We start from the raw sequence: 21115 nt of genomic DNA on the forward strand, positions 1-21115 counted from the left end.
CAGAGCCACCCCTGGTATGTCTCCAGTATATCCCCACATTGCTTGGAGCCCATTCCGCACGACTTGGTTTGTAATAGTAATAGACTTGTAATAGTTTACAAATTCCCATCAATGCACTGACTGAGAACGCACACATGGTTGTGTGTAGAAATGGGTAGGCTACCACTCTGTAAATCTCGTTATCACAAAAGTCGTGTGATGTCACTTACAGACTATGCTATTAGATGTTGCGGTTAAATACTTGGAGCACACACAGCAGTTACATTTGAAACAACTGTGATTTTGGTCACCGCTTCGTCACAGGTGATGTTACTTATGGATGGCGTTTAGGTGAGTGTTTAATTTGGATATTACAAATAACACCTAACGTTACTATAAAGTGTAGGCTATGCTTATTAGGTGTACCAGGTAGACGTAATAGTTCAAATAAAACATTTAATTTAAAAAACCATTAAAAATTTCTTCTTTTTTTTTTTACAACGTAGCTAAATTTTTATATAATGCAAGATTAATTTTCCACCCTTTGGATACCCTTTATCGGCGTCTGGCACCCATGGCCAGCCCACTTTGCTGAGGAGCACTAATGCTGTGCACAAATGAAAAACTTCGATAGAAAAGGAAACAAGCGGATGAGAACGATAGCCGATTTACCGATTGCCTACATGGACGCGCTTGTAACATGCGTTCGAGGCTTGCAATCAAAAAAGAGCAGGAGAAATCTGTCGAATCTTGCAGATCTCAGCTCGCACGTCGGAACTTTCGTGAAACGAGCCCCAGTTTCTTCCCTCCATTGGAATTACATAGTCCTGCATGTGGTGAAATATGAATATGTAGAAGTAGATACCATGCATTTTTAAATATGTCGGGTAATCTTTTTTTTTTTTTAATGAAAATTATTACCTGTTAAGATAGACGTGGGCACGAACACCAGTACGTACCAAGATAGTTAACAAATAACAAAACAATGCACCCAATAAGATTACAAGATTTATTTTTTCATTTAAAAATTAAGCTTTTGAATGCAATTCACTTATGATTAGATTATAAAGTACACATATCATATAAAGAGTGTTTCTATACAAGTTTATACAGTTCATTTTAAATCATGAAAAACTGGTTTGAGGTGGCTTGAGGTGTATGTTAGAGGCACATTTCAACCAAAGGATCTCGTCTGAAATATTTGCTCTTCTTGTTCTTCCTCATCCTCTCTACTCTCACTCTCACTCTCACTCTCACTCTCACTCTCACTCTCACTCACACTCACACACACTTCAACTCTGGCTCTTGCAACGTCATCCATTGCTCTCCAACACATAAGAGCTAACCTTGCCCTTTCATTTGTGCTAAAGCTCTGATTGAATAATTAAAGAAAAAACTCGACCTCCGAGTTGTCTGGAACTTACGAAACAACATACTTACACGCACACACATACGCACACGCCGCATTCATTTTTTAAATGGTAGGCAGCCGCCCCCCCCCCCCCCCCCCCACTACCAGTGACGTCACGGTCGGTGATGTTACATTTGTTACGGTATGGAGGGAAACAATATAATGATTCTGTTGTTCCTCCGTCTGATGTCACGAAGTGAAACTTAACGTTCGAGGAAATGCAAGGTGGAAAGCGAAACAATAAAACCGAGTAGAAGAGTCTCAAAACGAATTACTCTCGGACACTGGAGGTATGTTTAACTTTCGAGAATAATTAAATTACACAAGACCTGCTAATAATTTAGGAATACTTTGACAAACGTTACTTACACTGACAAACTTCAGAATGGGCAAAATATTGACTTCGTTTAATGTTGTGTGCTGGGCCTGTGTTGCATAACGTTAGCTAACGTTAGCTAGTCTGGTTAGATGCATTTATTCCTAGTATTCCTAGCTATAGCTAGATGAACTGTCAGGAAGCTAACTTTGTGTGCGTTCGGTCAGTGTGAGCAAGCTAGCTAGCTAGCTAGCTAGATACTGGCTAGCCGTCTTCGAAGTTGCACAGTCGTCTGCATCTTTGCTCGTCACGTCAACGTTAGTTTGTCATCTACGGGCAGTCTGAAGTTATGTCTGCCAATACTAGATAGGTCTGTAACATATTTCTATTCAAATCTCATGTTTTCACCATCAAAAACGCCTTATCTGAGAAGCCACACCTTGTTTCATTCATAATATCTTCATGTCCATTGGTGGCAGACCTCAAATATTGGCACAAAATTAATAAATGTTATTCATTCATTATTCATTATTAATAATTCATCATATATTGGTGCAAAAATGTGGGTTTCAGTACCCTCAATATCACTCAGTCTTCCATCCTACAAAGTTTGGTGAGGATAGGAATTATACTTTTCAAGATATTAATGCCCAGACATTGCTTCCCAGATTAGGCTTTCTTGAGTGTGAAAATTTAAAAAATATCAATGGCCAAAAAATATATATATATCGGCAAACAAAAATATTTTACAGGCCTTAGTTTTGGGACCCAAACATTACATTACATTACTTTGAACAAAATCTGAGACGGTGCTGCAACCACTTTCCCGGAATCTGTCTGATTTGACACGGAATGACCCTACAATGTTAAAACATAGCTAATATTACTAATTTTCCATTTGCTTCCTTCACATACAACTTCTCGTATATTGTTCTCATACTGTGGTATCTGGAGGATCTATGAATTTTAAATTTGATAATGTGGGACAACTAAAAATAAAAATAAAACACATTTGTAACACTTTAATGCATATTTCTTTGCTTGAATAGATTATCTCCTTATACAGATTTATATCCTTAACATTAACATTAAAAATAGTCAGAATCCTATGTCACTAACCTTGTCATGCAATTCTCAGGGGAGCTTCCTGTTTGACAAGTGCCCTGCCCCTTCCTGTGACATCACCTCCATGAAGCCATGTCATTTCAGTCACATGACATCCATGCTAAATCTATAGTGCTTTACTCTAAATCTATAGCCCTGTGGATTAGATTTTCTTAGAACAGGAAATAAACACACTGGAGCTTAGGTGTCCGCCAAAGTCCCAGATTACCCAAATTCACTCTATTGTTAAACATGTTTCTTATGCTGATTCTTTTGTGGAAAGCAAGCCCACAGAGCAAAGCATTGTATATTTTCATCTTCTTTGGTGGCTTTAGCTACTAATTCCTTTAGCTACTAAAGAATTGACAGATCCTTCGCACTTCGTTATCAACTCAAAGTTTGGATTTTTTTTCAAAGGATCCAACCATCCATTGTTCACGCTTTTTCTTTCCGTAATAGAGGTCCTCCATTGACTTGAATGACTTCTGGCAGAGCCAATGGAACATCCACCCGTCAAATGTGAACGAGACGGTGATGTCTTGTGCTCACTCCATGCAAACCCTAAATGACATAAAACTATGAACTGGAGGTACTCAGAGTTCCACACTGAGTAGGCTACTCTGATTTAGGCTCATAATAATCGATTTAACAGAGCAAACTAGTTCCGATTAATCGAAACCCAGAAACCCCTTCTGTTACACCGTCATCATTCAATTATGACAGCTCTCAGTTATTGCGTGACCGCTAATCTGCTACATCTTGTATTCATTTTCAGGTTGCAGGCTTCATAGTCTTTCTAAACGGACCTCTAGGTTGTTTCTGCGGACAGAAAAGATTCTCTGACCAGAATTCCAAGCTGTTCCATTTTTGACAAAAATGGAAAACCCTAATATCACTACAAATGGTAAATACCTGTACAGTCATACAGCCTAATTCTTCTTTCAACACAAATACAAAATTTTGTCTATTGTCATAATCCTGAGGGTGGAGAGTCAGACACTCATTTGATCAAGGATTTACCCCCTTCCTCAGCATCAGATGGCTCTGGAGACAAGGTAGATGATGGAATCGATGAAGTCAATGATTGTAAGAGCACACATTTTTCTTTCACTTTCAATGTTATATACAGTACTGTGCAAAAGTCGTATGCGCATGTAAAAATCAGTAAAATGAAGATGCTTTCAAAAATAATTAAATTAAAAAAAATGTAAATATCAAAAAATTACTAAAGTGCAGTAAACCATTAAAAACTAAATCAAATCAATATTTGTTGTGACCTTTGCCTTTTAAACTACATCAGTTCTCTTAGGTACATTGTCCTGCAGTTTATAAGGAAATCAGGTCATGGGTTGTTTCAAACATATTTGAGAACTTGCCAGAGTTCTTTGGCAGCCTTTGGCAGTCTCCATTGCTTCTGGCTCTTCAGGTAATCCCAGACAGCCTTGATTTAAGAAAAAAAAAGAAAAGAAAGAAAAGTGGTCTATTACTTAATGTTACTTTATTTAACAAAAATACAAAACCATTCTGTGACATTTAATTTTTTATAAAATTAATGCTTGGAAATCTCAAAATAGCTTTTTTCTATTGAGATATTAATGCAGGAAAAGAAATAGATTAAACAAAAAAACATCTAAGGCCAAATTTATATATGAAAAAATCTAGGGTGCCTAAGACTTTTGCACAGTATTCTATAAATACAGTAAGATAATATAAGTGCATCAGTGTTGATTCTTCAGACTTGACTGAGTTGGGTTTGGTGAGAGTTAATGTAATATATAACCATCTGGACTACTTAGGAATTGGGAGACTTGTGGTGACATACCAGTTTTCAATAGAGGACTCTATCACTACCACTTGAGCTCAGCTTGGAGGTATATGGTGCTGTTCACTGGCCACTGATTGTGACTGCTATCACTGCTCAGTGATAGTCTGCAAAGATGGAGATGGGCAACACTTCTTTTAACTAGCTGTGTTCTTTGAGGCCTGAAAGAACAATTGATTACCTATTTGTTTCATGGGTCTCATGTTTCCGCAATATATACATGGCAAAACTGATGAATTAGTATTGAGTTAGTTGCATTGTGAGGTATCTGGCATGTGCATGCAGTTGCTCTTAACTTACGTGTTTTTACTTACGTCATTTTTCAAACCAGAGAGTGGCCCACCCCACTTCATAATTTTCCCAGACTGCAATGCATGGAACTTGCGATGTTGCAGTCCTGAGAGAAATAACTGTATTGTGGGAGATCTATTTTCAGTAAGCAGAATAGCAAGTTAGAGAGGAAAGGAAAATATATTGCTACATATTGGTTTGAATCCTTACATTTGTAAATACTACATTGCTTGAATAAATAAATGCTTTATCATCCAATTCACAATTTGTTCCCTCATGAGTGAAGCTGGAGAAGACTAGCAGACCCAACCTTAATTCTGTTTCTCAACAGCACATGGACATGCTGCCACTGCAACCAGCAGTGATCTCCAACATGACACAGGAAATGGAGCGGAGGCAGGTAAGATGTCTATAATTTTCCTCTGTTCTGTCTGTCTGGTCTAGAAAAAGTCCAGCCGGCCGATGCTGGCAGACTAGAGGGAGAGTGAAATAATGGCACAAGTAGCATATCTATTACATTCAACTGCTCCTCTCAACTGTGCTGCCTGGCTGACGTGTTCATGTTTTTTCAACAATGTGGCATATGACTTGAGGGTTGAAAGGGAGGGAATTTTTCACATATCTTTTGGTAATTTTCAGCAATTTTCTTGAATTTGTATGATTTTTATTTTTTATTGACATCATACAAACAGAATCTGAAGAGGATTCTCCAGAGAATATTAAGTTCGCTGTGCTTAATTTTCCGACTAACCCAGACTTAGTCAATTTCATTGAAATTTTTGTGCATTGCCTGGCTCAGTTTCCATGTGAGCATAACAGAGTCAGAGCCGTAGTCTACCTCCTTTCAAAGTGAAGAAATACACATAACAGCAACTCCGAAGCTGTCTTATTTACACAGGGTATCGTGTATTTGAAATACACGTGCATTCATTTTTTTTTAATGAGAGGCGATATTTTCAGAGAAGTTAGACCGTTGGAACTATAACCGTTGAACACACAAGTATCCTCTTCCTCCTTCTGCTGGTTGAGCCCAGTGATCCGCGCACCTTCTGAAAGTACTTTTAAAGGTAAAACTTCTCCAAAAACATCTCTTGTTTCAATTTTTTTTATTGAGTCATTCCATAACTTCCTGTTCCATGAGAGTATAAAAAACTAGGTAACTGAAATATGGAGATGGGTCATTAATGTTCTGCAGCCAGTGGTCCAGGTGCAGTGTTTAAGAGCTATGGCACAATTAATTCAACAAAGTACCAGGATATTTTGGCAGAAAATCTGGTTTCCTCTGCTAGGAAGCTGAGTCTTGGTCATAGGTAGATTGTCCAGCAGGACAATAACTCCAAGCATACATCAAAATCCACACAGAAATGGTTAAGGAAAATAACTCCTATGTTCTGCACCATCTCAGTCTACAGACTTAAATCCCATGAAAAACCCATGTTCTGAACTGAAGAGGGGGGTGTTCTCTAACCTTATCACAAATTACAGGAAAAGACTCTGTCATCATCTTTGCACAAAGTATTACACCAGGGGTGTCAGTACTTGTGGAACCAGTTTTTTTTACTTTGGTTGATACCATTGTAGCACTAATAAAGCGCACTACTTTATGAATAAATTATGAAAATGTAAGCAGTGGCTAACTGGCCATAAAATTAGGCACATTAACACAAAGTCATTAGGATGAGCCCCCTAATATACAGGGCTACTCTATGTAGCGCACATATAGGCCCTTTTCTTTAGGGACCAATGCAATGTTCATTGTGCGATACTCACTGAATGTCTTATTTGTTGCTTTACTAGGTAGCCTGGTTTCATCTGATAGACAAGAAGATGAAGGAGACGAATCTGCTCCTCCTCCCACTGACCAAGAAAAGCAAGATTATTCCAGAACTGCAGATTTGTCTCGTAAGTATTTGATATTCTATAGTGTCTGAACTTTTTTCTCCCCCATCATCCACAGGAAATTTACCTATGACAACGGCAGTTTTAGGGATCTCTGTCATTATCGGTTTATGTGTCTACTTCAATGGCTCCAATGCCCGACCTGACCCAAAGGAGGACAGTGTTGACTTCTTTTGCAGAGAATTTGACAAGATGAGATCCACTTAATTCCACTTTTGTAGGTCCCTTAATTCCCCTGTTGACACTGCTAAAAATGATTGGCTTTCCTTTTACCCTTAACAGATGCTCCGAAAGGTGATCAACCTCCTGTGGGTTCTTCTGATGATAATGATCAGACTGGTAAGACCACTGAAGTGTTCAATGTTAATCTGTGCAATTCCATTATAGTCTACCCTTTAATATTCAGGGCTTTGTAGAGCACATATAGGCCCTTTTATTTGGGGACCAATGCAATTTTCATTGTGCGATACTCACTGAATGTCTTATTTGTTGCCTTACTAGGTAGCCTGGTTTCATCTGATAGACAAGAAGATGAAGGAGACAAATCGGCTCCTCCTCCCACTGACCAAGAAAAGCAAGATTATTCCAGAACTCCAGATTTGTCTAGTAAGTCTTTTATTTTCTATGTCTGAGCTGTAAAGATTTTCTCAAATAATTTATATCATACAATCAAGTCAAGAACTGAGGAACAGTCTTCCATTGGTTTCAAAGAATCTAAGCAATTCTTATTTTTATTTATTTCAGTGACAGCACAAGCATCTGGTGACACTGCATTAATAGCAGTAGTAATTATTTCCCATTCCTTGGCTTTTGCAGGTCCCTTAATTCCACTGCTGACCCTGCTAAAAATGATAGGCTTTCCTTTTACCCTTACCCTTTATTTTTTTCTCCCCCTCATCAACAAGAAATTTGCCTATGATAATGGCAGTTTTAGGGATTTCTGTCATTAACGGTTTATGTGTCTACTTCAATGGCTCCAATGCCTTACCTGACCTAAAGGAGGACAGTGTTGACATCTTTCGCAGAGAATTTGACAAGATGAGATCCACTTCATTTCACTGTTGATACTGCTAAAAATGATAGGCTTTTGTTTTACCCTTAACAGAGGCACCTAAAGCTGATCAGCCGCCTGTGGGTTCTTCTGATGATACTGATCAGACTGGTAAGACCACTGAAGTGTTCAATGTTAATGTGTGCAATGCCATTATAGTCTACCCTTCAATATTCTGGGCTTTGTAGAGCACATGTAGGCCCTTTTCTTTGGGGACCAATGCGATGTTCATTGTGTGATACTCACTGAATTTCTTATTTGTTGCTTTACTAGATAGCCTGGTTTCATTTGATAGCCAAGCCAAGCTAAGCCAAGATGAAGGACACAAAACAGCTCCCCCTCCCACTGTCCAAGAAAAGCAAGAGAACTCCGGACTTGCATATTTGTCTAGTAAGTATTTGATATTCTACAGTGTCTGAACTTTTTTCTCCCCCCTCATCCACAGGAAATTTGCCTATGACAACGTCAGTTTTAGGGATCTCTGTCATTATCGTTTTATGTGTCTACTTCAATGGCTCCAATGCTCGACCTGACCCAATGAGGACAGTGTTGACTTCTTTTGCAGAGAATTTGACAAGATGAGATCCACTTAATTCCACTTTTGTAGGTCCCTTAATTCCCCTGTTGACACTGCTAAAAATGATTGGCTTTCCTTTTACCCTTAACAGATGCTCCTAAAGGTGATCAACCTCCTGTGGGTTCTTCTGATGATAATGATCAGACTGGTAAAACCACTGAAGTGTTCAATGTTAATCTGTGCAATGCCATTATAGTCTACCCTTTAATATTCTGGGCTTTGTAGAGCACATGTAGGCCCTTTTCTTTGGGGACCAATGCGATGTTCATTGTGTGATACTCACTGAATGTCTTATTTGTTGCTTTACTAGATAGCCTGGTTTCATCTGATAGACAAGAAGATGAAGGAGACAAATCGGCTCCTCCTCCCACTGACCAAGAAAAGCAAGATTATTCCCGAACTGCAGATTTGTCTCGTAAGTCTTTTATTTTCTACAATGTCTGAGCTGTAAAGATTTTCTCAAATAATTTGTATCATACAATATAAATCAAGAACTGAGGGAACAGTCTTCCATTGGTTTCAAAGAATCTAAGCAATTCTTATTTTTATTTATTTCAGTGACGGCACAAGCATCTGGTGACACTGCATTAATAGCAGTAGTAATTATTTCCCATTCCCATGCCCGGGACTCACTGAATTTCTTATTTGTTGCTTTACTAGAGAGCCGGGTTTCATCTGATTTAGAAGCCAAACCAAGCCAAGGACGCAAAACAGCTCACCCTCCCACTGTCCAAGAAAAGCAAGATTTGTCCAGTAAGACTCTTATATTCTACGGTGTCTGAGCTGTAAATATTTTCTTAAATCATTTCAATCATACAACCAAGTCAACAACTGAGGAACAGTCTTCCATTTGTTCAAATAATCGAACCAATTCATCTTGATTAGGAGAATCAGGTGACACTGCATTAATAGCAGTAGTGGCCTTTGCAGGTCCCTTAATTCTACTGTTGACACCGTTAAAAATGATATGCATTCCTTTTACCCTTACCCTTATTTTACTTTTTCTCCCCCCTCATCCACAGGTCATTTGCCTATGATAATGGTAGTTTTAGGGATTTCTGTCATTATCGGTTTATGTGTCTACTTCAATGGCTCCAATGCCCGACCCGACCCAAGGGAGGACAGTGTTGACATCTTTCGCAGAGAATTTGATAAGATGAAACCCGCTTTCCCCGGCCAGAGGCCGGAGCTCTGGAAGCGCAGTAGAATCCACCTGGAGGAGCACCTGCAGATGGCGAGCCCCACGGAGCCGGTCAGCATGATCCTGACCTCGGGGCGCAGGGCTGAGAGGACGCTGCACTGCCTGGCCAGCCGCATGGCCGCAGCCTTCTCCTCGGCCCTGGGAGCCTCCGTGCTCCACATAGACGGGGCCAGCAGAGCCTCGCTGGAAAGTGACCAGGTCAAGATGGACATCGACGAGCAGCTGACCGAGGCCTTCGAAGGCGACCGGAGGGCAGCGGTCGTCCATCGGTTCGAGGAGCTGCCCCCGGGTTCCACGCTCATTTTCTACAGATACTGCGACCACGAGAACGCAGCCTACAAAGGAACTTTTCTGACCTTCACTGTTCTGCTGCAGGAGGATGAGCTCAAATCACATCTGAGCCTGAATACCGTAGAGGAGATTGTGCAGGAACACCTTCAGGACAAGTTCCTTTTCTCCACTCATCCAGCCGGTTTTGACAAGATGGACGTGGATAAATTAAGTGGACTGTGGAGTCGAATCTCACATCTCATCCTGCCTGTGGCTGCGGAGGAGTCCATTGAAAAGCACGGCTGCAACATTTAAGCACTTCAGGCATAGAAACATATGCACTGGAACGTCTATACACTGACTCTGTGTTTTGGCCTGGTGCTTTTTGTGCAGGTCTAAGAAATTATGGTTTGAGCAAGATATATCCCCTTGGTGTTCAAATTCTTGAAATGTTTTCCAATTTTACTGGATAAAAGAGAAATTGAAAATAAAATGTATTTAAGAAATTAAGCAGTCACCAAGAGGCATGTTGAGAGAATTATTACGTGTAACTTTTGTAATTTAAACTACAGTTATCTGCTTCTAAACTTTTGTACTCAGACAATGTTGTCTAACAGTTTATGTTGGGGTACAAAAAAAGAATAGACCCACACTACTCCCAGTTATTTAATACTAGTGATCATTTTGACCTCCAGTCCTGCATCTGGTTACTAGCAACGCTGAGGTAACCCGACGTTTCCAGTCGTTAACCGACAGTGAATCAGAAAGGTGGGCGTCTACGTTATAGCCATTCATCAGATTGAATTAGTTACCCTGCTCCTGTACATATTGTTGGATGTGCATTTGTTAATTTCCTTCTATGAATAAAGATTTGTGCCTTCCACTTGCAAATCTGTGCAGTCCAGTCGTTTTGGATGCTAGTATTGCATTCACGAGTAGATAAACCTGTATTCGCATCCGTTTGACAGCAGCTTGTTTCCCATGCAAAGAACAAACTATCGCCTATGAAATGCTAATATGAAATATGAAACATGGCACTACATATTTGCAATTTGCGAATACAAATAATTTACTGCCTCTGTACTGGATTGCATACATTTGCATTGCACATTTGTTTTGTCTGCAACCTGATGCTAAGATAAGGAATGGATTCTACTAGGGCTAGGCTGTTATGTTGCGACATTTCGTTCAAATAATTTTAATTTTCTGAAACTATTTTAATGAATACAATGGCAGACTGTTTGATTGATACGTGATGCAATGTTCTGTGGTCAGATGCGACATACTGTAAATTGATCTTCACAGACATGCTAATTGTAAATATATTTGGTGCAGATCTGTTTTGCTGTAAAGAGGTGTTGTGTTTTGCTATCCCGATGTTCTTACTCTAGGTGAAGGGGAAGACTGATTTAACTAAATACTTTTTAAAAAGCCATGGGCTTGCCAGCAGGCCTAAGATATTCAGGGGGCTAAAGTGACATTCTGGATTGCACAACATAGACTGAATCCAGAATTTGATGCCATTGCCACATATTTGTCTTCTGTGTTTTAAACACAAATTCAGAACTCCGCTTCTAACCCCCGGAAACTGTTCTCTATTTTCTCCTCTCTCCTCAACGCACCGCCTCCTCCACCTCAGTCCTCCTTCGCTGCTGATGACTTTGCTGATTTTTTCGATGAGAAGGTCACAGACATCCGCAGTTCCTTTACAACCTCCACCCCCCTCTCTGTGCCCTCCCCCCCCTCTAGGCCCATCCCTTCCTTTTCTACTTTCTCTTACAGACTCTGATGTTTCTCAACTCCTGCTCTCCCACCGCCCTACAACCTGTGCCCTTGACCCTATCCCCTCTTCTCTTCTCCAGACTATCACACCTGACATTCTCCAATTTGTCACCTCCCTTGTCAACTCCTCCCTGTCTTCTGGCTGTTTTCCAGCATCCTCCAAGAGGGCCCACATCACACCTCTACTAAAAAAGCCTACTCTGGATCCCTCCATCATCCAGAACTACCGCCCGGTATCTCTTCTTCCTTTTCTTTCTAAAACCATAGAACGAGCTGCTGCTAGTCAACTTTCTTCTTTCTTTTCCAACAACAACCTGCTAGACCCCAATCAGTCTGGCTTCAGATCAGGCCACTTGACAGAGACCGCGCTTCTCTCCGTCAGTGAATCGCTCCATGCCGCACGAGCAGCCTCCCTCTCCTCTGTCCTCATTCTTCTTGATCTCTCTGCTGCCTTTGACACTGTGGATCACTCCATCCTCCTGTCCGCCCTGTCAGCAACGTGCATCTGTGGCACAGCCCTGGACTGGATTGAGTCCTACCTCTCTGGTCGCTCCTTCCAGGTTGCCTGGGCTGGTACAGTATCGACACCTCGGCCCCTTGCCACAGGAGTTCCCCAGGGCTCAGTCCTAGGCCCGCTTCTTTTTTCTCTTTACACTCGTTCCCTTGGCCCTGTGATCACTGCACATGGGCTATCCTACCACTGCTAAGGGGACGATACCCAACTCTTCATCTCGTTCCCACCATCTGATACACAGGTTTCAGCCCGTAATCTTCATCCCTGCTCTAACCTCTCCCTTCTCTGATTTTTCAATTTCACTAGGGGATACCACAGTGACCTCATCCCCCAGTGCAGGAAACCTCGGAGTGGTGATGGACAACAGGCTGCCTTCTCCGAGAACATTGCTACGGTGACCCGGGCATGCAGGTTCTTCCTGTACAACATCTTCAAAATCCGTTCCTTCCTCACCATCTACTCCACTCAGTTCCTCACAACCAATGGTCCTGTCCCGCCTGGACTACTGCAATTCTCTGCTGGCTGGCCTTCCAGCATCCGCCATCAGACCCCTCCAACTGATCCAGAACGCCGCAGCCCGTCTGGTATTCAATGTCCCCAGACATTCACATGTCACCCCCCTGCTCAGCGACCTCCACTGGCTGCCTGTTATGGCTCACATCAACTTTAAAACTTTGCTGCTTGCATACCTGGCAATTAAGAGATCAGCCCCTAAATATATTCAATCACTTATCAAGACGTATACACCAGCAAGACCCCTCCATTCTGCTACTTCGGGACGCCTGGCACCTCCCCCTCGCCGCACCTGCACTTCTCGGTCACGACTGCTGTCTGTTCTGAACTCAAGGTGGTGGAAAGACCTTCTTATGGATGTCAGAACAGAAGAGTCTCTGACCACTTTCAAACGCCGACTGAAGACTCAGGCTGCACCTTTCCCTCCCTACCTCACCACCATGATTAGCCTTGTGCATGCCATAGATTATATTATGGTGGCTTTTGATATTTCCTGCCCTCTGGAGACTGCTGGTGATGTCACTGACCTGGGGTTTTCTTCACAGCTCTTAAGATTTTTCTGTCATCACCTGCAGATGTCTTCCTTGGTCTATCTGTATAATGTGTATTTCTGAGTCTATTAGTGGTTTCTTTCTTTTTCAGGACTTTCCAATCTGCTGTTCTTGATACACCCAGTTTCTATGTTATACTTCTAAATGAAATTTTAATCAAGTACTGATTACTTGATTTTAGCCAGTTACTTACCTGGTCTTCGGTCACCTCAGATGTAAACAAAAAGCTAAAACCAAACCAGACATTCACTGCCTTTTTGGACGTGAGCAGTCGATGCAAAATGAAACACCTGAGCAATAGTTAACACCTGTAACCTAAAAAAATTTCATTCTTTCTCACATCCAAATGCTTTAACTATTATTGCGAAAGTAACACATTTCTTGCCTCCAGCATGCTTTTGGGTGGCTCTGTAGTTTGCTGTAATATAGTTCAACATGTCTAGATATTCTCTACTTTAAAACCTGTAGATTTCTTATCTTATATATGGTGTTCTCAGCTTGCTGCTTTCTTACTTCCCCATTGGTGGGGTCACCCCACAATTGTGATTCTCTGTGAAGTAATATTGTAGTTTTATCATCAGTTGTTCCTTCATTGGACCAAAATCCTGAAATCTTGAATTCAGTCTCCATAAAGATAGTTTTATTGCTATGCTTCAGGTTTAGGGTCATACTGAGCTACAATCTAAAAGATCCAGTATCAGAAGTAGAAATGGTTTTTACTGCAAGACCGATTGCATCAAATTGCTTTTTTGAAAGTGAAACCTATGTTATGCAAGAGTGAGAAACGATTTCACGAATGAATAGAACTTATCCGAAGATCTTTTTTTTTTTTTTGAGTGTTCTTGATCTGGCCAAACTGGGTTTTTCTTCACCAGGGAAAGAATTCTTCTGTCATCCACCACAGTTGTTTTCCGTGGTCTTCCGGGTCTTTTGGTGTTGCTGAGCTCACCGGTGCGTTCTTTCTTTTTAAGAATGTTCCAAACAGTTGATTTGGCCACAACTAATGTTTTTGCTATCTCTCTGATGGGTTTGTTTAGATTTTTCAGCCTAATGACGGCTTGCTTCACTGATAGTGACAGCTCTTTGGATCTCATATTGAGAGTTGACAGCAACAGATTCCAAATGCAAATAGCACGCTTGAAATGAACTCTAGACCTTTTATCTGCTCCTTGTAAATGAGATAATGAGGGAATAACACACACCTGGCCATGGAACAGCTGAGCAGCCAATTGTCCCATTACTTTTGGTCCCTTAAAAGGTGGGAGGCACATATAGAAACTGTTGTAATTCCTACACCGTTCACCTGATTTGGATGTAAATACCCTCAAATTAAAGCTGAAAGTCTGCAGTTAAAGCATATCTTGTTCGTTTTATTTCAAATCCATTGTGGTGGTGAAAAGCCCTGTCATCTAGGCCTAGTTTAATCCCTGTGTTTTACTGCAAAAATGTATGGGTTGCTATGGCCGCTTGTCCTCCAACACGTCATCGTAAAGGACAGTGTCACGTGATTAAGAGCTATCCACAGCAGGGCGGCGGGGATGTTTTTGCAGGGGGAATTTGTTGTGGCCGCTCCTCCAAACCGGTTGAAGGCAGCAATGGGTTGACCGCGCTTTACTATCAAACTAAAAGAAGAAGAAGAATGAGCGCGTGTTTCCGGTGGTGTTGTTTCGGAAATTGTCCCTGGGAAACACATTTGTTACTTGTTTGAGTCAAGACTGAAAGTTGTACTGAGTAAAAAGTTATCTTTATCTAGCGATATAACTAGATATTTGAATGGATTCCACTGCGTATTCAAGTAAAGCATATGGGACAAATAGGAGGGTAACAAGACAAGCGGCAAAGGAAGGTTTGTATCATGAACTGGTTAGTGTATGCTTTGATATGACACTTACTTTCTTTGAGTAGCTAACTTGCCTGTCAAAAAACAGGAGCACTTCTTGGTTTAAGAAATCTAGCTAGCTAGTAACCTTAAACAACATTGTTGACATTGACGTGTTGACAGAAAAAAAAAAACTAGCATAACTAATATCAATGCGTATTTAGATTTCCTTTCTTACGCTACGTTTTTGTTTGCAGATTAGTTTCACTTTCATTACTCTGCTAACGTCCGAGGTAGCCAGCTAACTTTGGTAACATTGGCTAGGTAGCATTAACCCGATAGCGACCTACATTTATCTCGTCCGATTTGGTTCCAGTACAATGAGTTTTTTAATAGTGGTTACTGTCTGGGATTACACTCTTTTCCGGTATTTGGCAGTGAACGTCGGTTAGCCAAGCATTTCATCTAGCTAACTGTGCGTTGTCAGGAGGCGTAAACACCCCCCCAATGATAATATAACGTTATGGGTTACGTTAATGTGTGGTTACCAACACGTGTCCCACCCAGACCTGTGTGCATGGCCACCCGATACATCAAATATCGTAATGCATAATCTTAACAAAACAAACACATGGTGCAGTATGTAGCTAATGTTAACCAACTAATATAATTTCCCTCGGGGTGAATAAAGTATTTATCTATCTATCTAGTAGGCCGATGGCTTGGCATTCCATTACTGGGTCACAGTCGAATATAATGTCACCCAGTCAAATCGTGCTGCAGGTCAGTTACCTAGCTACTAACAAACTAACGTTAGGCTCCGCTGGTCCCAATCACACGATTGAATGAGTGTGTCTTATTGGTATATACCGTGGTTCTACCTTATATCAGTGCGCCTGGTGTTTAAAGAATGGACATCGTGGTTAATATAAACATTTCTCCTTTTCTGTTGCATATTGCAAATTACCTCTCAAAATCTCGCGTTGGTATCGTATAGCATGTGATGTCATACTTTACAGTATACCAATACTGTACCAATTAAATAATCTTGCGACCTACTGATCCTACGAGTTAATTAGTAGGGACCTAGTTACTGCACAATTTGACTGGAGTGATTTTTTGGGAACCAGTAAATAGAATGATAATTGCTATATGGGGTGGCAAGACGGTCATCTCGAGTTCTCTCTCCAGACTTGTTTAGGATAATATGCGTTTTGGCATTTTATATAGAAATGAGTATGCACCCACTCACAAAATAAAATGCCGAATAAATGTCATTGGCTAACGTAAATTTGCTTTACTGTCAATGTGTTATGTTTATTTGTGTTGAGTAGCCACAGTGACCTCATCAAGTTAGGGAATTAAGGAATTCTTGATTTCATGCAATGTTTCACGTGTTTTTCTGATTAGTCAGGTGCGTTCAGTTTTTTCCTTAGTGCTCATTGAGTGTACGTAGTTGTCAAATTGGTTACCAGATTGGTCATGTTTTCTCTAGCAGCTGCTCGTGTTATTGGGCAAAAAGAAAGTCCCACAAAGCGGAAGAGACGTAGAGAAAATGATACTCCAACCACAGCAACTAACGGTTCTAAAGATCAGACGGACGACAGAGAAACTGATGAAGGTACAGTAGCTAATTCCTCAGGGAGCTATCAAAGCACCTGAAAAATGAATTCTTTAAGATACAAATTAACATGATGGTAATGTGCTGAAAACATGGACTTAGCTTAATAGGATATTGTGATTTTGTTTTAAATCAACCAAGTTATGCCAAGGTAAGTAATCTATTTAGTTATATCCGCACCGGATCTAAACATAGGTGCTTACCTAGGGTGACATTTGTCTAGGCAGGCTGACTGGGGCTGGAAAGTCAATTTATAGTTTACCAAGAAGGCGGATGTCCATGTTTTAATTAATCTCCCATAAATTCCAGAAAAATTGTTTCCATGGGAAATTTGATCACATGTGGTTATGTTAAGTGGTACAGAGTGTTTCTAGTATACTCAAGTACTAACTACTATACCAGTGCTTTTATTAGCAAAATACCTATAGTACCTGTATATCATTTCCACTGCTTGAATAATTGAGTTTTGATAATGCAATATGTGGTTTGTGGTATTAGATGAAAGGCCTCTAAAGTTTAGGAAAGTGTCTGGGGAAGGAGAGGAAACCAATGATAGTGACGAGGACATGGAGGTCAAAGAGGATGGAGAAGATGATGAAGATGGTGATCAGGACCAAGACATGACTGAGGGGGAGGATGAGGAGGATGAGGAGGATTCAGGCTGCCCTGTCCAAGATAGACAAGTAGAAAGTAAGAGCTCAGCCATCTGCCCCCCTCTGTGCAAATTGGGTAGTTTTTATTTCTAATGTTGTCCATAGCCCTTACTGTCTGAAATGTGGACTCGGTATAATCAATGTAATATTTGCTTATACAGCAGGTATGATTTTCAGGACACAAACCAGGGATACTCCTTTGTCTAGTTTTCTTTTTGCTTTGTACATTTATTTGTTTGGACGTCTACAATTCTGACTGAGTAATAACAACCAGAGGTACCTGTACTTTTTACAGTAAGTACCCTGACAACTGATTGGGGCACAGTTATTTTATAAGACTGCCCCCTAAAGGTCCACCACCAATTTAGTTTTCCAGTGCGGTCTCCCATCCCAGTATTAATTAAATCTGTACCTGTACATGCTTAGCTTTAGGCATTTGGCAGGGGCCGGGTTATCATTGGTAAGGCTGCTAGCTGTGACTTAATTCTGCTACTACATTATGCATGATGAATTAAGTCATTAAATCACATTTAGCTTGTTTCAAAGGGCATAGGGTGTTGCATGAGTTTGATACCTTTTCTCTTCATTATAGTTTCCTCAGGTGAACCTCTGGCAGTGGATCGAAATGTGTTAGGAAACAGTGTTTACAAAGACCCTGACATACTTGGTCAGCTGAGGAGCCGTAGATCCATTCACTTGGAAAATCAAGCAAAGGGTATTCTTACAATGTACCTAACGAAACAGACACTTTTTTGTTATTTTTATTCATAATCTGTTATTCCAGATTCTGCAGTTTATCAACTAGATATGGCCTTTGTTCTTTTTCAGATACTAAAAAATTTGTCCATTCTCAAGGAGCCACAGTATCCTTGCCTGCTACGGGTCTCCGTAGATGGGAGAATCAGACTGGAGCATTGTCTCCAAGGCCCAGGGCCACACATTACTACGAAGAGAGAGGTATTATTGGAGGCATAGACAACATCGGTCATCAGCTGTTTTTAATATGTTACCAATTTGTCATAACATCATTTGAACATTCATTATATTATTTGAATGTGATGTTTGTGTTTAAAAACATGTTTTCAGTTTTGACCAACACTGCAAGTCAGAATCGTTACCCTCTGGCACAAGCAAGGGCAAGCAGACATGTCTTGCAGAAAGTGAATCCGGCAAATAGTATTTCTCTTCAGGAACCAACTGCCAAAGGAGTGAAACGAGGTACGAATGGCTGCCGGATAACTGAAACTGTTAGGAGTGTACTACAATCACGACTTCCATTTACTTTTGTATGGTATCAATTATTACAAAGTCAACACCTTTTTACTGGATACACTTTTTATATACACGTTTGAAAATGTGTAAAAATAAGTATGGCATTAAGCTTTTGCTTGAGATAATGTTAATCTCTTATGTTTTTAAGAATCGACGGCAAAAAGCAATGTTAAGACGACATCCTACTCAATTCTCTTATTTTTTTTTGGTATTTCTGTACATGGAGAGCTCTTAATCTTGTCTCTCATTTGCGTCAACATATTTAGCATGTTCTGTAATCTTACCATAGTATTTACTGAGAGATCTGTTTTTCCTCCTCTGGACAGGCTGGTTCTGGAAGCTTCTTTTGTTCTTGGTGCTGATTTCGGTTGGTGCAGTTCTGTTGTACTACCACCTTTCCATGAGGAAAGAAGCGCCGGTGCGTGAGAGTGTGGAAGACAAAGGCTTCCGAGCCCAGTTACTGGACTTGGCGTCCGCTTTCCCCGGCCAGAGGCCGGAGCTCTGGAAGCGCAGTAGAATCCACCTGGAGGAGCACCTGCAGACGGCGAGCCCCACGGAGCCGGTCAGCATGATCCTGACCTCGGGGCGCAGGGCTGAGAGGACGCTGCACTGCCTGGCCAGCCGCATGGCCGCAGCCTTCTCCTCGGCCCTGGGAGCCTCCGTGCTCCACATAGACGGGGCCAGCAGGGCCTCGCTGGAAAGCGACCAGGTCAAGATGGACATCGACGAGCAGCTGACCGAGGCCTTCGAAGGCGACCGGAGGGCGGCAGTTGTCCATCGGTTCGAGGAGCTGCCCCCGGGTTCCACGCTAATTTTCTACAAATACTGCGACCACGAGAACGCAGCCTACAAGAATGTGCTGCTGGTGTTCACCGTACTGCTGCCCACAGAGGAGCTTGGTCCCCAGCTTACTCTGAACGAAGTGGAGGAGATGGTTCAGGAGCACATCCAGGACAAGTTCCTCTCCACCTCCCAGGTGGCCTCGTACGACCAGATTGACTTGGATAAACTGAGCGGGCTGTGGAGTCGGGTCTCTCATCTGATCCTGCCGGTGGCTGCGGAGGAGGTCATCCAGCAACAGGGCTGCTAGGTCTAAGAGTCCCCAGCCGTGACGGCCAAAGTCTACTGTACCTCGCCTTTTATGCTTTCTTTTCTACTGCTGTTTTTACCTTGTTTCATTCCAGTTCCGCTGGTTAATTTAGCAAAATATACCTGCAAAAGCACAGTCATGCTGTGAAACGTGACTGTGTTCTGGAAAGTGCACTGGTCCTGATCTCCTGAAGGAGTCTCTGTTATTCCCATCATGCGAACAGATTTAGCCTCTGAAGTTTTATCAAGATGTATATTTGATAACATGTTTTTATTTTGTACTGCATCACATTCTCCCCTGTCGGTGAGTGTGACGCCTACACATGAGATTGTTTGGGGGGGGGGGGCTACTACCACTGGAAATAGTTAATTGTTTTTTTATGATTGGGAAAAAAAAAAAAAGAATTTTGTAAATATATCTTAATTATGCTTTTCAGTCTCAGACACATTGTGTCATTGCTTTGACTGGCTGTTATTCTAAGATTTATAATAAGAATAATTAAGAATATTTTTATAATATGTACATATCCATATTGTTTTTCTTATGCATAATATATTTTGCACTAATTGCTACTCTATACTTGTGTTTTTTATTGACCGCATTAGGCTTCAATTTACCAGCTGACTGCAGATGGAGGGTAGTAATTCAGTTTCTGAATGCTGTGTTTTTGTATTTTTATTGTACAGTATTTGCTATGTAAGCTGTTGATAAGATGTGTTTGTTGTATGAATGAACATATTTCCCAGTTCTGCAGTTTATAGTAATGAAGTTAATAAACAGTTTTTGAGATTTGCATGGTCTCAGAATTTGAGTGTTGCCTTTACAGTTTGATTAGTTATACTGTATGTACTTTATTTAATAAGGGGGCAGGCTGGGATGGGAAACATTTAATTGCAGTGCTAACAACTGTCACAATGTGAAACATTTACCGATTTACATTTTTACATCCAGGTACATCCAGGCATTTTCATGGCCAGTGTACTCTCAGTACTGGCCATGTGTGTATATATATAGTAAGTGTGTATATTTCACCAAAAGCAGGGCAAACTGTGAAGCTGACACATTTTTCTGATTGGACCAACCTCCCTTTGATGCCTCCCTTTACACTGACACTGGAAGTTTTACTGAAGCAAGAAGTTTCTGAATAAAATGAAACATTTCCCAGGCATGCTGTATATTTACCTGGTGATTCAGAAGCTGTGCCAATGTTTCCCTCTGTGTTTGTGTGTCATGGAGTATTTTTTCAAAACATTTGATTTAATTTTATCCCCTCAGTTGTAAGTGGACTAATGTTGCTGGCTTTTATACACACAACCCTGTAGTACATTGTCAATTTGAGACCATTTAAAGCTTTTGTTTGCATCACAATATCTATGTTT

General features: G+C 41.0%; 2 protein-coding genes across 5 annotated transcripts; both read left to right on the forward strand.

Annotated features, from left to right (window-relative positions):
- Nucleotides 1-1531: 1531 nt before the first annotated feature.
- On the forward strand, nt 1532-11273 carry LOC133127095 (torsin-1A-interacting protein 2-like). Of its 3 annotated transcripts, XM_061239734.1 has the most exons (13): nt 1532-1680; nt 3586-3714; nt 3843-3896; nt 5255-5323; nt 6721-6825; nt 7105-7161; nt 7324-7428; nt 7928-7984; nt 8147-8263; nt 8542-8598; nt 8761-8865; nt 9111-9203; nt 9473-11273. In XM_061239734.1, exons 2-13 carry the CDS (start codon nt 3687-3689, stop codon nt 10234-10236), a joined length of 1611 nt encoding a protein of 536 aa, XP_061095718.1. In that variant the 5' UTR covers nt 1532-1680; nt 3586-3686; the 3' UTR covers nt 10237-11273. The 3 variants fall into 3 exon arrangements, with proteins under 3 accessions (XP_061095718.1, XP_061095720.1, XP_061095719.1); XM_061239736.1 differs by lacking the exon at nt 8542-8598; XM_061239735.1 differs by lacking the exon at nt 3843-3896.
- Nucleotides 11274-14920: 3647 nt separating this feature from the next.
- si:dkeyp-82a1.6 (torsin-1A-interacting protein 2) lies at nt 14921-20529 on the forward strand. 2 transcript variants are annotated; one of them, XM_061237347.1, is made up of 7 exons: nt 14921-15127; nt 16596-16721; nt 17220-17411; nt 17967-18089; nt 18203-18331; nt 18461-18592; nt 18973-20529. In XM_061237347.1, exons 1-7 carry the CDS (start codon nt 15055-15057, stop codon nt 19734-19736), a joined length of 1539 nt encoding a protein of 512 aa, XP_061093331.1. In that variant the 5' UTR covers nt 14921-15054; the 3' UTR covers nt 19737-20529. The 2 variants fall into 2 exon arrangements, with proteins under 2 accessions (XP_061093331.1, XP_061093332.1); XM_061237348.1 differs by having other exon boundaries at nt 16599-16721.
- The last annotated feature ends 586 nt before the right edge of the window (nt 20530-21115 follow it).

Source organism: Conger conger, chromosome 4, assembly GCF_963514075.1.
Source record: "Conger conger chromosome 4, fConCon1.1, whole genome shotgun sequence".
NCBI lineage: Eukaryota > Metazoa > Chordata > Actinopteri > Anguilliformes > Congridae > Conger > Conger conger.